Below are 13,704 nucleotides of genomic sequence, written 5' to 3' on the forward strand. Positions count from 1 at the left end.
CATCGATCTCCTGCTCAGACGCAGGCGGTTTATTCACACAGGTTGAAATGTGTTCCAACACTTCATCATGTTGCTTATGTTTGCTCGTCTAACGAGGGCAAAAAAAAACAAGTAGGACTCAACCAACGCAAGCTGGAAACCTCCTCTATTGTCCTGAGAATAATGAAACAATAGGAAACGATGATCCCTACGTCATAATCACTCATTACCATATCAATCCTTGTGTCTATGCTATTGTTTGGATCCATCAGTGGAAACAAAAGCATAGTGTGTTCTAGTGATGTGGTGGTTTGTCTTGATGCTGCACATTTTATCAGTTGTTTTTTTATTCATCCTGATGTAACAAGTTTTTTTTTTTTTTTAGCTTAAACATTGTAGGAATAAATCCAATTATTAATGACAAACAAATATCAAAACCAAAGTAGTTGGTGTGTATTTTAAACAGATTTCTGCATAGATTAAATCAACATATTTACTCAGCTCTATATGTTTTTGTCTTGATGTTTAGGTTTTTAAGGGTAATGCAACTTAAACTGATATATTCATGCTTTATTCTGTCCCGACTCACAGGACACTGGTCTGTTACAGGACTAGCACTTGGACTCGCACTCTTACTCACTTATTTTAGGGAATATTAGGAATGTCTTGTAAATAATTAGCACTAATCCAGCGTAGTGTTTCCTGGATGTTGAGTGGCTCAGTTTTCTTGGTTGGAACCATTTCAACTAGGGATGTAACGATTAATCGTAAGGCAGTTAAAAATCGATTCATAGGTATCACGGTTGATATTGATTTTCTGAAAATTGAATCGCAGTACTTTTTTAACCAGCAGAGGGCGCTATCCACAAGTGTAGGCGGCGGGCGGAGTCTGCTAATACTTTCTTTCTGGCCGCCTTCTACTCTTAAATATGTTAATAAATGATTCATTACCCCATAAGCACCGAAAGAATATCTGTAATATTACTTGAATATCTGTAAAAGTCACGTTTTTCTATTAGCTCTGTCTGCTAGCATAGCTTCTCTTCTTCACTGCAAGATATCTGCATGCCAACCGACCACTGTGTTACCAGCGCCCTCTGCTGGTCCAAACAAATATGACGTAAATCAGTGCAATCACGGCTTTTTTTTTCTTTTTTTTAAGTCCAATTGTTAAGGCACAAAATACATTTTCAGTTGCACTTTTAAAAGAAAAAGAACTATTATGCAGTTTTGCATTGTTTATTATAGAACCAGAATTTAAATTAATAGGCTTCATTTTCATTTGTATTATTCCTTTATTTATTTAATTCAAGATTTATTTTTAGTTAAATTGCCTTGTTTTGAATTGTTTATCAAGGAATTCTTTTGACAATGAAAAATAAAAGGAAAATAGTACAGTATTTTCTAGTTTTTTTCCCAAAAAAAAAATTTGTCTGCAGTCCCATTTTGTAAAATAAATCATGAGGGAATAGTATCGTGAACCCAATATCGTGAATCGAATCGTATCGGGAGTTGAGTGAATCATTACATCCCTAATTTCAAGGCATTTTCACATTAAAAAGCTAACGTTCAGCGTACTTCCACCAACAGAGTTATAGAGAAGGACAACGAAGGATGTAATACATCAAAATGTAATTATCAAATGGCCCTGTTAATGTTTTATTTCATCAAATCATTTCTCAGTGGCTCAGAGACATATTATTTACTGGGTTTGATTTCCATTTGAAGAGTCGTCAGGTGGAAAAGTTCAGCCAAGTCAACGAAGCCATTGGTTACCACGGAGACCGAATAGAAGCTTTTCTTTGACTTTAGACCCTGCAGATGAAGGTCATTATTTGTTGTTAAAAATATTAGGGCTGCAGCAAACAAATATTTTAGTAATTGATGAATCTCTATTTCTTTAACCAATTAATCAATTATTCATATAAGGGAAATCCCACTTTCTTGCTACTTTGAGCTCTTTTTATTGCACAAAACAAATAAACATAATAAAATCTAATAACTTGACCTTTTAAATAGGTATTAATTAATAAAGGCCGAATAAGCAACGTTGGTTAAAAGCAATACAACCACAGTAATAAATTGAAGTAAAACTAATTTTATTTGACATCAAAATTGAAAAGTAAAACACAACTTAAATTTGACTTTTAATGGCCGTGTTGTGTAATACATGTTGTGTTTTACAGAAGTATTTGTTAGGGGTGTGTCCACCCATAAAATTTGTATTTTTTAAAACATTAAGCAAAATATTGCAACTTCACTGTTAGTTACTCTTTACTATTGATTTCTAAATGTGTTATCATTATGAACCAGTAAACCTGATAAAATCACTGTGACAGCATTAAAGCATCATCAGTTGTCACAGTAACCAGTTAAAATATTACATTATCAGCTAAATCAGGATCATTTAAAATAAGTTTATCAAAATGTAATCAATAAACCTGCTCAGATTCAGTAAAGCATTGATCCCTGAGGGGAAATGCTGTTCTCATACATCTTTATGACACATTCTAAATAATTAAAAAGGAGCAGTCACAATAATCCATGTCGGTACAACTTATATTTTACTTTTAATTGTATTTTGACATACATTTTTGTTTAATTATGGTTTTATTTGAAAATGAAATAAACAATATGTAAAAAACTGAATTTGGAAAGAAATAAAATTGATAGGTTTATAGGGCCTTAAGGAAGGGCACTCAGATAGCATACAGATGTGGGCCACATCAGGCAATGATCCGGCACTTTTGGCATTTTTCTGGCCCGTTCAAAACAGATGTGAGCCTTAAGTGGCTCAAAACAAATATGGCCTACAGTTGGTAAATATATGGCAAAGTGACAGTGGGCTGTCCATTAATGAACCAAAACTGGCCCACATACAGTATGATGCTGCAAATGAGGGCCAGTTGTCTTAAAACATATTTGGGCCAGTTTTGGCTAAATTATGGCATGTTAACATTGACTTACCTGGATGTGAACCAAAAGCTGTCTTAAAACATATTTGGACCAGTGCTGGTTTATTTGACCTGTTCTTGGCTGACATCTGGCAATGTGATGGCCTAGTTCTGGCAAACGGGCATAGAGCGCCTGTGTGCCGTCATTCCATGTGGTACGTGGGTCGTATGAACGTGTCAGGTGTGATTAATGCCCAGGAATATGTTGCTATCTGTGCAGCAATGCTTCAGTAAAATGAGTCCAAGTGCTCCACAGAGCTACAATGAGAGCTAGCGGCTCCGCTAACACTAATTAAACATCAACTCTACTCAGTATTTTCTCAGTTTATAATAATAATAAAAATGTACCTGGCCTCCTATAATCTGATCTGATGTTTAAAAATCAGCTACTTATGTGTCTTTAGGGCTGTTTCTTGTTATCAAAGAACTTTTCCTCCTCCATCCGTCTTCCTCTCCTGTCGTCCTGTCTCTCTCTCTGTCTGTTATTAATGGTGTTCAGCTCCAGCATTGATGTGTAGTGAGGCTGTACTCCCCCATTCCGCCTCCCCTCCTCCCCTACACTGCACTCTGTAAGTAAACTTGTCAGCTCTGATGCATTGCCTGCACATGCTCTAATGCAAATGGCGCAGTGGTGAAGCTTTATCTGAAACCAAACAACACGGTGGATGTTGAATCCCTGCAGAGTGCCTGTTTCTGCCTCTGATTAAAGTCGTGCACGCAGAGCGCCAGGGTGTGGCGCGTTCCACAGTATACCATGCCCCCCCCCAAACGTGTTAGCTAATAAGCTCAGCAGAAAGAGTGAAAAAAGTTTCCTTTTATCCAATATGATATTTCACTTTTGTTTATGCTCAATAAATCCAATCCTCTGTTTACAAAGAGCAATAACAGTGAAGCCAATGATGGCCTTTAAATAGGAACCATCCACGCCAACGACTTTTACTCTGCACTGTTTAATAAGTGCTTTCTACACAGAGCTCTTGTGATCAAGTGTCCTTGTTAAATCTGCACATGGATGATTTAAGGCCGTCTAAGAAGTGCGCTCGCACTGCTCGATCAATACAACGCTGCAGAATTGAGATGCTGGTGTGTATCTTTGGAGTCTTGTTGTACATGCTGTGCAGCAGACTGATTTGTTCTCATTATCTCCGCCCCTCCTGGCCCGGGCTCCGAGCTTTCCATATCTGCCTCCTTTTTGAGAGCTCTTCACCCAGCCCACTTTGTTCTGACTCACGCACCCTCTCATTTATTTTCCCGCTCCAGGATAAATGCTGTGGAAGAGCCTTGTGTTTTCCTCCTACTCCATCAAAATGTATTTATTATCGGCTTATTTTGTTGAACCGTATGTCAGGGTTGTGGCCACTTGCTGTGGAATGTAAACCAAGTCATGTGTTTGTAGCTGAGACACTTGGGCCCATTCTTTCCCGTCACCCTTTGTCTCCCTTCGAGCTGCCTCACCACTATTTTTAGGAGCAGTGCTTTTCTGTCTGATTTCACATCAAACAAACTTAATTAAAAGGAATTTTAATCAATATTAGATGAATTGCAGTTCCTGCAGAAAATGCACGAGAATGCATAAAATAAAACTGCCACACAAAGCAGTTTTTATCATCCTTAGTACAACCCCTCAGAGTCAGTATAATCCCTCTTAGTCAGTATAACCCCTTGGAGTCAGTATAATCTCTCAGAGTGAGTATAACCCCTACCGTAGTTAGTATGATCCCTTGGATTTAATACAACCCTCTCGGAGTCAGTATAATCCCTTGGAGTCAGTGCAACAGTGAGTCAGTGAGTAGTCAGTATCATCCCTGGGAGTAAGTATAATTTTCTTGGAGTCAGTATAATCCCTCAGAGTGAGTATAATCCTGTAGTGTAGCCCCTCGGAATCAGTATGATCCCTCGGAGTCGGTATAATCCCTGAGAGTCTGTATAACCCCTGAGAGTCGGTAAAATCCCTCAGTCAGTTTTTTCCCTCGGAGTCAGTATAATCCCTAGGAGTTAAAATAACCCCTCAGAGTAAGTATAACCTTTGTATAGCGGAGCTAACGGAGAGAGATGCTGACTCATCTTAAAAAGTGGGAAAATATTTGAAATGTTACAAAAGCACCTGAACTGAATGAAACATTTTGATTTGATAATTGTTTTGTAATATTAATAAATATCTCACATGGTGATGAGTAGAAATCTCTTTTTAGGAGATAAAAGTCAAGAAGTTTTGATAGACAAATTGATACATACATTTGATTTAGTTTTTTGTTAAAGCTGTGATTATGTCTATATATAATTCTTCAAATGTTGACAGTATGAATTACTTTAAGAACTCAGGCAATGATCACACAAAACGGATCAACTACTGGTAGGAAAAAGAGAGAAAAGAAGTTCCAGTGCAATAATAAAGTGATTCAGTGGAGAATAAAATCCAGTGTTAGTTTATCCAAAGCTTTTTTTCTCAGGACTGTGAATAATTTATTACCATCATTTGTTCTGACTGAATCCCACATACAAGGATCAAAAAATGAAATATTTAGTCTCATGGGTATTAAATACGATGAAATGGTGCAACAATTTAAGGCCTGAGCAGTAGATTGTCTATCTTTGATGAAGGTGCAAATGCTGAAAAAGATATTCTTTATCTAAGACGAGTCGTAGATGAACTTTGTCTTGTGTTGGTGTCTCACTCCATGCTCAATTTGTTGTTGGGCCGATTAACTCTTTAGCTTTCAGGGAGAAGGGAGAAGGTACATGCCAGTCAAACACCTATTGGGTTCCATCTCTTTGTTTCCTTGAGAAACCGAGGAGGATTAAAATCATGTGACTTTTAGAGCCTCCAATTTTCTGTTTCAAACATTTCCACTATTTTGTTTCAGAGTTCACACATTTCCTTACAATGGCCACGGTTACATGATGTTTTTTAATTCTGAATTAGTTATTCCGAATGTAATGATCACCATCAACGACCGGAATTAACTTAAAGGGGAATTAAGTGTTAACAAAATAAAGGAATTATCTAATTCGGAATTAAAATCGAAATAAACCAGCCACCTAATTCGGATTTAAGTTTAATTTGAAAATAAATTAGCATTAGGAATGAAGTGTTTACATGGTCAGTTTAAAGAGGAATTAAAGCTCCCATGTAAACGTGGCCATTATGTAAATAATTAATCAACAAAATGTAATTATTTTGACATTAGCTGGGTTTTTTTTAATTTTTTGTTAGTAACAGTACTTCTACTTGAGTAGCATATGTCAGTACTTTTTACACCTCTGCTAAAAAGTAAAATATTTGTCTTTCAAATGTAGAAATAATGCTCAAAGTAAAGTATACATACTTGAACATCCTGCTTAATTACTGTACTTAAGTAAAAGTACGTCTTACTGTCTAGGGTGACCATCCGTCCTGGACGTGTCCTCTTTTAATGTCTTGTCCGAACTGCCTGGCCGGATTTTACGAGCTCATCCAAATTTCCCAGGGACCCTGAACGCATCTAGGGGAACACATGAATTTAAATGATGTAACTCTGGCAGAATATCTCTGATAGAGCAATTAATAGCAGTTTCTGAAAGCTAATGAGTTGTTTTTTACAGACGATGTCATGTCATTGTGGTACTTTTACTCACATGATTAAAGATGCCGCTTTGTTTTGACCAAATCCACAAGGAAAAGAGAAGAGAGCCTAAAGATGCATTGAAAGAGACTAAATCCTGGTGGATTTTATTAAAATATATCAGCAGAAAGATCCTACTGCATATCAGAGGTGACAAGTTACAAAGTACAAATACTTCTTTATTGTACTTAAGTAGTTTTTTTCTGGGTATCTGTATTTTCTACTCCTTACATTTGAAGATGACATCACAACGTAAAAAGAAGCAAAAGTTTGGTAGTTTCAGTTTTTTCTGCTTATTTTTATTGTTCACATTTTCTAGTTTTTAGACATGTTAAACATTTTATTTAAAACATTTTATTTACATATTGTATGTATGAGTGCTAAATTCTCCAAGTGTTCAAATGTAACATATTTAACTTGTTTCCATGTACCAGTTTTCTACAAGTTCTTTATTTTGCTGGTTTAAAAACCCTGTCTTATTATTGAAGGGACATTTGTTTTACTTTTTACTTAATTACATTTAGTAGCATGTACTTTTTTTTACTTTTACTTAAGTAAGTGATTAACTTCAATACTTTTATTTTTACCAGCTGAATAAAAAAAGGTTGCTATTTCTGTTCAATGTTTTTACCGCGATCACAGGAAATCAAAGGCCCTACACTTTATAGCGCTTTCTGTTCATCGATGTCACACCAGACTACTCACTGTTTTACCCCATTTGCTCATTTGGTAACAACATTGTTAAAGTTTAATTCATTTTTAAGCAATAACTGCAAACATCAAAATACAGGGAAAGTAGAAATCAATACAAATAAGAAACGGTTCATCCTTCAGTTAAAAAGAAGAAGCTCATTTGAGTGAAAGAAAGGAGACTTGGAAGTTAAAGTTTTAATGAGTGTAATGGGCGCCTCTCTCATCCTCCGATCACTGGGCTTGGCAACAACAACAAGTAGGCAATTAAAGCTGTGATCTGCTTACACAGCCGGAAACGCTCGCTGGGCTGCAGGCGGACGGGAAGGACGGGAAAGACGGGAAGAAGGGGAAGGAGGAATGAGTGGTGGAAGCAGCGTTCCAGAATTAGCTTCCCTGCTAGTTTTTTTTTGTTGTTTTAATAGAACACACTGTTTCCTCATTCTTTAAAAGTCGACATTACCAAAGAAAACAGATGGAGCTTCACCAGAAGCAGTGGTACAGTCGTGTTCCAGATGAGCTGCCAAAGCCTTCAAACACTGTTGTTGGAGTGAAATCAGCTCAAACAGCTTTAGCTTCATTGGCCTGTGTTACAAACCAATGAAATAGCTCGTAGTAAATGGGTCAATGTCAATATGTCTTGTAAAGAAGTCCCTGACCTTCACCTCACACAGTTATTCTGAGCTGCTGCAGCCCCAGGCTTTCCATGAGCAGGAGATCAGTACCAATGAAGCTGTGTTTTCAACCCAAGGTCACAACACAAGCTTTGGACAGAAGAACACAGTTTCAGATCACTGGTATTATTTTTACATCTAGAGGCTTCAAATACGCGTTCAGGGCCAATACTACGACGTTACTGGGCTTCAAACATGGTCTGTCAGACAGAAGCTGTCCTACGAATGTAGATTACAACTCACTAGGTTAAGTGAGTTGATTTCAGCCTGTCTATGTGTGTGCTCTAGTGACAGAGGAGGAGATTACAGCGTCAGACCAATCACAATCACAGATAAATTAAGGAATAATTCTTTGAAAATATGAAGAATTAAAAAACATATTTCATGACCTCGCACTATTATTATTATTATTATTATTATTATTATTATTATTATTAATAAACCAGGAGAACCACATTGAGAATGTTTGCTATGTTCACATGTTTTGTTGAATATATATTGTTTTTACTCCTAATATTTCACAGTATGAGCTGCCAATACAAGCAATACAAGCATAACAATTAAAACCTGTTCTTTAGCATTACATTTCATGTAAACCAGACATGGGCGACTTTTATCACAGTGAGGGTGTTGTTTTTAGAGCCATTGTTGCATATTTTTCTGTCATTCTGGGTGTTTTTGTTGTTTTGTGTTTTTGGTGTCAATTTGTGTATTTTTGCAGTTTAAAAATGTATTATAATTTTGTAATTTTGCAGTTTTGTGTTTTTTTGCAGTGATTTTCATGTATTGTAATCCCAATGTTTTTCTATAGGCTTTATTTTATTTATTATTTATTTTTTCTTGTGCTATTTCTACAAAGCTGTAAACTGTTGCATCATCATCCATCATCCACCTCGTGGTTTAATGCATGTAAATCGATGTGAGATAAAGGAAAAACTTGACAGTTACCTTTTCCAGATATGACAGATGATCCAAACGCTCCGTATCTCCAATAATAACGGAGGCGAGCTGTGCTTGGTGAGATAATGGCAGAATAGTGAATGGAACCATTAGACGAAGACGGGGTCGGGTCACCTTCTCAGGCTGAAAGCTGCCCCTGTACAAAGTCTGATTCTGCTGCTGTCCATTATGTCCGTTATGTCTGTATCACTGACCTGTCGCTGTACTTTCACTTTCACTTCCACTCCACAGGCCTAATTGCACCAAATCACACTGAATTTGCAGAAAAGAGTGGAGATGGCGGGCCAGGTCCTGGCTCCCCCCTACTGGAAAACATTAGCTGGAAATTAGTTGAAAATGTTCTCCAATGCTGATATATTAGGACACTGATGGGCAAGTGGCGGCGTGGCAAAAATGACCCCAAAACCATACAAAGAAATACAGTAAAATGTACAAAAGGACAAACAAATACACAAAAAGTACAAAAATACTCAAAATGACAACAAAAAAATAAAAAAAGACTTCAAAAACATACATAGTTACATTAAAATAAACAAAAGAACAAACATAAACTAAATTACAGAAAAAGCACAGAATATACAACAAAACACACAAAAGGAAAACAAAAATTATATATATATATATATATATATATATATATAGTACAAAATGAACAAAAGAAAAACGATCGAAATACTCAAAATATACACAAAAACAGACAAAAATTACAGTACAATATACAAAAGGACAATAAAGATACTTAAAAGAACAATTTTCAAAATGACAAAAAGACTCCAAAAACATACATTGTTACATTAAAGTAAACAAAATGACATAAAAGCAAAAAAAAAATACAGCAAAACACACAACTAAAAACTTTTAAAAAGTGAATTAAAAAAAATGCAAAATTACAATAAAATAAAAGAACAGCAAAAAAAAAAAAACAATCTAAACACTCAAAATTTACACAAAATGAGCCCAAAAATGTAAAAAATTACTACACAATATGTAAAAGGACAACATAATAATAAATGAAAGAAATGAGTTGAAAGAACAACAAAAACACACAACAGAAAATGTAACAAAAAAGTATACACAACAATAAAATAAACAAAAGAACAACAAAAAACAAACAAAATAACAACAAAAACACAAACTGACAACATAAATACACACAAATTAATCAGAACACACAAAGCAACCAAGAGGAATACAAACATAACAGAAGGAAACACGCAAAAATGTGAAAACACACAAAAATAGAAGTAATGAAAAAACACACAAAACAGCAACAAAAACAGGATCAAATTTTCCATCAAAGAAATGTATTTTATTAACAGACTTTGTTAACGTAATAATGAAAAGTCTTTGATGTGTTGTGTTAATGCAATAATGAAAAGTGTTTGATGTGTTGTATTAATGTAATAATGAAAAGTGTTTGATGTGTTGTGTTAACATAATAATGAAGTGTTTGATGTGTTGTTAATGTAATAATGAAAAGTCTTTGATGTGTTAATGTAATAATGAAAAGTCTTTGATGTGTTGTGTTAATGTAATAATGAAAAGTCTTTGATGTGTTGTGTTAATGTATTAATGAAAAGTCTTTGATGTGTTGTTAATGTAATAATGAAAAGTCTTTGATGTGTTAATGTAATAATGAAAAGTCTTTGATGTGTTAATGTAATAATGAAAAGTCTTTGATGTGTTGTGTTAATGTAATAATGAAAAGTCTTTGATGTGTTGTGTTAACGTGATAATGAAAAGTCTTTGATGTGTTGTGTTAATGGCACAACGAAAAGTCTTTGATGTGTTAATGTAATAATGAAAAGTCTTTGATGTGTTGTGTTAATGTAATAATGAAAAGTCTTTGTGTTGTGTTAATGTAATAATGAAAAGTCTTTGATGTGTTGTGTTAATGTATTAATGAAAAGTCTTTGATGTGTTGTGTTAATGTAATAATGAAAAGTCTTTGATGTGTTGTGTTAATGTAATAATGAAAAGTCTTTGATGTGTTGTGTTAATGTAATAATGAAAAGTCTTTGATGTGTTTTGTTAATGTAATAATGAAAAGTATTTGATGTGTTGTGTTTTGTAGCTGGCTGTACCTTTGATGAGGACTCAGACCCAGGCTTGTGTGAATACCGACAGGGTCAGGAGGACGACTTTGACTGGCAGCTGATCAGGACGTACAACTGGCCACACACAACCCCAGATCTACTACGAGGTAGGATTCTTCAACGTTATATATCTACTTTTTCGGGAATAGATGTAACATTATAAAAGAAAGACTCAATAACTACTCACATAATCACTCTTTTCCAAATGCTGCGTAGATATACATTAAATTAGACAAGTTATTATTTTTGAATGTGCCACAAATGTGTGAGTATATACTATGTCAGACAAGGGACACCAGGAACACAAGATGACCAAAAAAGATACACAGAAATAAAAGAGAAATATACAGAATAGCATCGAAAATACACAACATGAGAACAGAAATAGACAAAATTACACAAAACAGCCACAAACACATTTTCGTCACCTTACGTGTTCTTGCTGTTATTTTGTATTTGTATTCATTATGAGTTTGTGTGTGTTCTTGTTGTTGTACGATGTGTTTTGTGTGTGTGTGTGTGTGTGTGTGTTTTTGGAGTTAAATTTTGTTCTTTGTGATTTTGTGTTTTAGGAGTCAATTTTGTGTCTTCTTCTTGTTATTTTGTATTATTTTTCTATTTGTGTGTTCTTGTTGTAGTACGATGTGATTTTTTCTGTTATTTTTATTGTGGTTTTTATGAATGTCTCTAATTTGGTGTGTTTTCAGAGCAAAATTTTGTTACTCTTTGTGAATTTGTGTTTTAGGAGGCCTTTTTGTGTGTTTTTGATGGCGTTTTGTAAATATTTTGCTATTTTTGTCATTGTCGTTTGTGTTTGTGGAGTATGTTTTGTGTGTTATTCTGTGTATTTTGTTGTGGTTTTGGATATTTTTCTCTCATTTTGTGTTTTTGTTGTTGTACAATGTGTTTATTCTGTTATTTTTGTGTATTTTTGTTGTGGTTTTTATAATTGTCTCTTTTTTGTGTTTTTATGTTGTGCTATTGTGGTTATAGAAGTATTGTTTTGGTTTTTGCATATTTTCTTTTCTTTTTCATATTTTTGTAGTCATCTTGTGTGTTTTTGATGGCAATTTTGTGTTTTTATGTAGCTTTGTATATGTTTCTGTATTTCTGAGTAAGTTTTGTGTCATTCTGTGTATTTGGTTGTGATGTTTTGTGTGTTTTTGGAGTCATTTTGGGGTTTTATGGTGTCTTTTTGCATGGTTTTCTTCTTTTTTGTAATAGTCGTGTGTTTTTGATGTCAATTTGTGTAGTTCTTTGTGATTTTTAGTGATTTTTTTTAGTTTTTGTTTTGAACATTTTTCTTTCTTTTTCTGTACTTTTGTAGTTGTGTAGTGTGTGTTTTTTTTGGTGCCAAATGTTGTTTTTATCCATTATCCATAAGCTCAGATTCCTCCAATTTTAAGTTTACATCAACACATGTTGTTTTAGAAGAACAACATACGTAACAATAAAAATAGAGGAAAATAAATGTGTGTAGTCTGGTCATCACATTGTGTTGAATGAAAGAGAAGAAGTGTTTGTGTATTTTCTTAATTCTTCCACTTCCATTCATGCACAACTGAGCTGCTGTAAATGAGAGCTTTTTAAAGCAGCCCTGAGGGCAGCGTTATGTGCTCCACTGTCACTTCTCATTGAGTGAAGCCCATCTCTGTGCCACTGACCTCCATTGGAGACCCCCACCTGCTGCAGTGGTGCGACTCGCTCCGTTGGACCGTGCACGGATTGGAAAGGCAACAGGTGGAACAGACATCTGTTCTCTGCAGGCTTTTCCAACCGTTTCAGTGTCATGTTGCGTTGGCAGCAAATATTTTCTGTAATCATGTTTCAGTTGCAAAACGAGGCAAATTTATGTGTGTCCCATTTTATACACACAGCATTTCAATGTGCTGTACAAGATTAAAAGTGCAACATTTAGAAAACACTTAGAGTTTAAAAATCAACGATATTAACGTTGAGAGATGGACGATAATATCGACCCACCGATATCATTGGTTGATATCAGTCGACATCTGTATTGTTTCTATCAAGCTTTGTGTTACTGAATGTACTTTGTTAATGGTGCTACAGCGCTAACCAGTAGTGGGAAAGAATATTGTTTGGGGTTCCCAACCCGACCGTTCAATACGGGTCATTTCCTGTCAAAAAAGGAAGTTCTGGAACATTCCAGAAATGTCATGTTATCCTCCATTGTGTGGCTAAAGTAATGTCTGTGTTTAAATATGTAGACTGTCAGGGTTCTCACCAGGAATATTTCACAGCATAGGGGGATCGTGGGGCGCGATGTTGAAATGTATATTTCTCTGAGGGCCAGATTTAGTGAAGTAAAGCTTAAGTTGGGTTTTTAATCTTTGTTGCAGCTTTACTTTAAAGCTAAAAGTTAGGAGGACGTGCACACACTAGAGCTTTAATCGGGCCAAAAAACGGAGAACGCAGCCCGAAACCGTCTGACCAGAATGAAGCTGACGTCTCTTTAAGCCCGAACACATTGCACGTGTACATGTGTGCGCATGTAGAATGATCCATTGAGTTATAAACATGAACAGCAGCTTCAGGTGTCGCTACACGCTACGTCTGGTGGAAGCACTGTTTACATTGGACGTTAATTATGGTTACAAAGCGGAGGATGCAGACAGGCAGCATCAAGGACAGCGAAACAGGGGCATCTAAACACATCGCCTGTAATAAATAAATTGCGTGGTCATTGTTTGTGTATCTGGGTTCAGATTAAAAAGAGAGTTAAAACAAC

At 35.4% G+C, this 13,704-nt stretch overlaps 1 protein-coding gene across 4 annotated transcripts in view; it reads left to right on the forward strand.

Moving 5' to 3' along the window:
• ptprua (protein tyrosine phosphatase receptor type Ua) overlaps positions 1-13,704 on the forward strand; it is a 389,498-nt gene that overhangs the window by 88,601 nt on the left and 287,193 nt on the right. For all 4 annotated transcript variants that reach the window (XM_028461775.1, XM_028461776.1, XM_028461777.1 and 1 more), the window contains exon 2: positions 10,934-11,062. In XM_028461775.1, the coding sequence (XP_028317576.1) occupies positions 10,934-11,062 (129 nt within the window). The remainder of the gene's footprint in view (positions 1-10,933; positions 11,063-13,704) is intronic.

This window comes from Gouania willdenowi, chromosome 11 (assembly GCF_900634775.1).
Source record: "Gouania willdenowi chromosome 11, fGouWil2.1, whole genome shotgun sequence".
NCBI lineage: Eukaryota > Metazoa > Chordata > Actinopteri > Blenniiformes > Gobiesocidae > Gouania > Gouania willdenowi.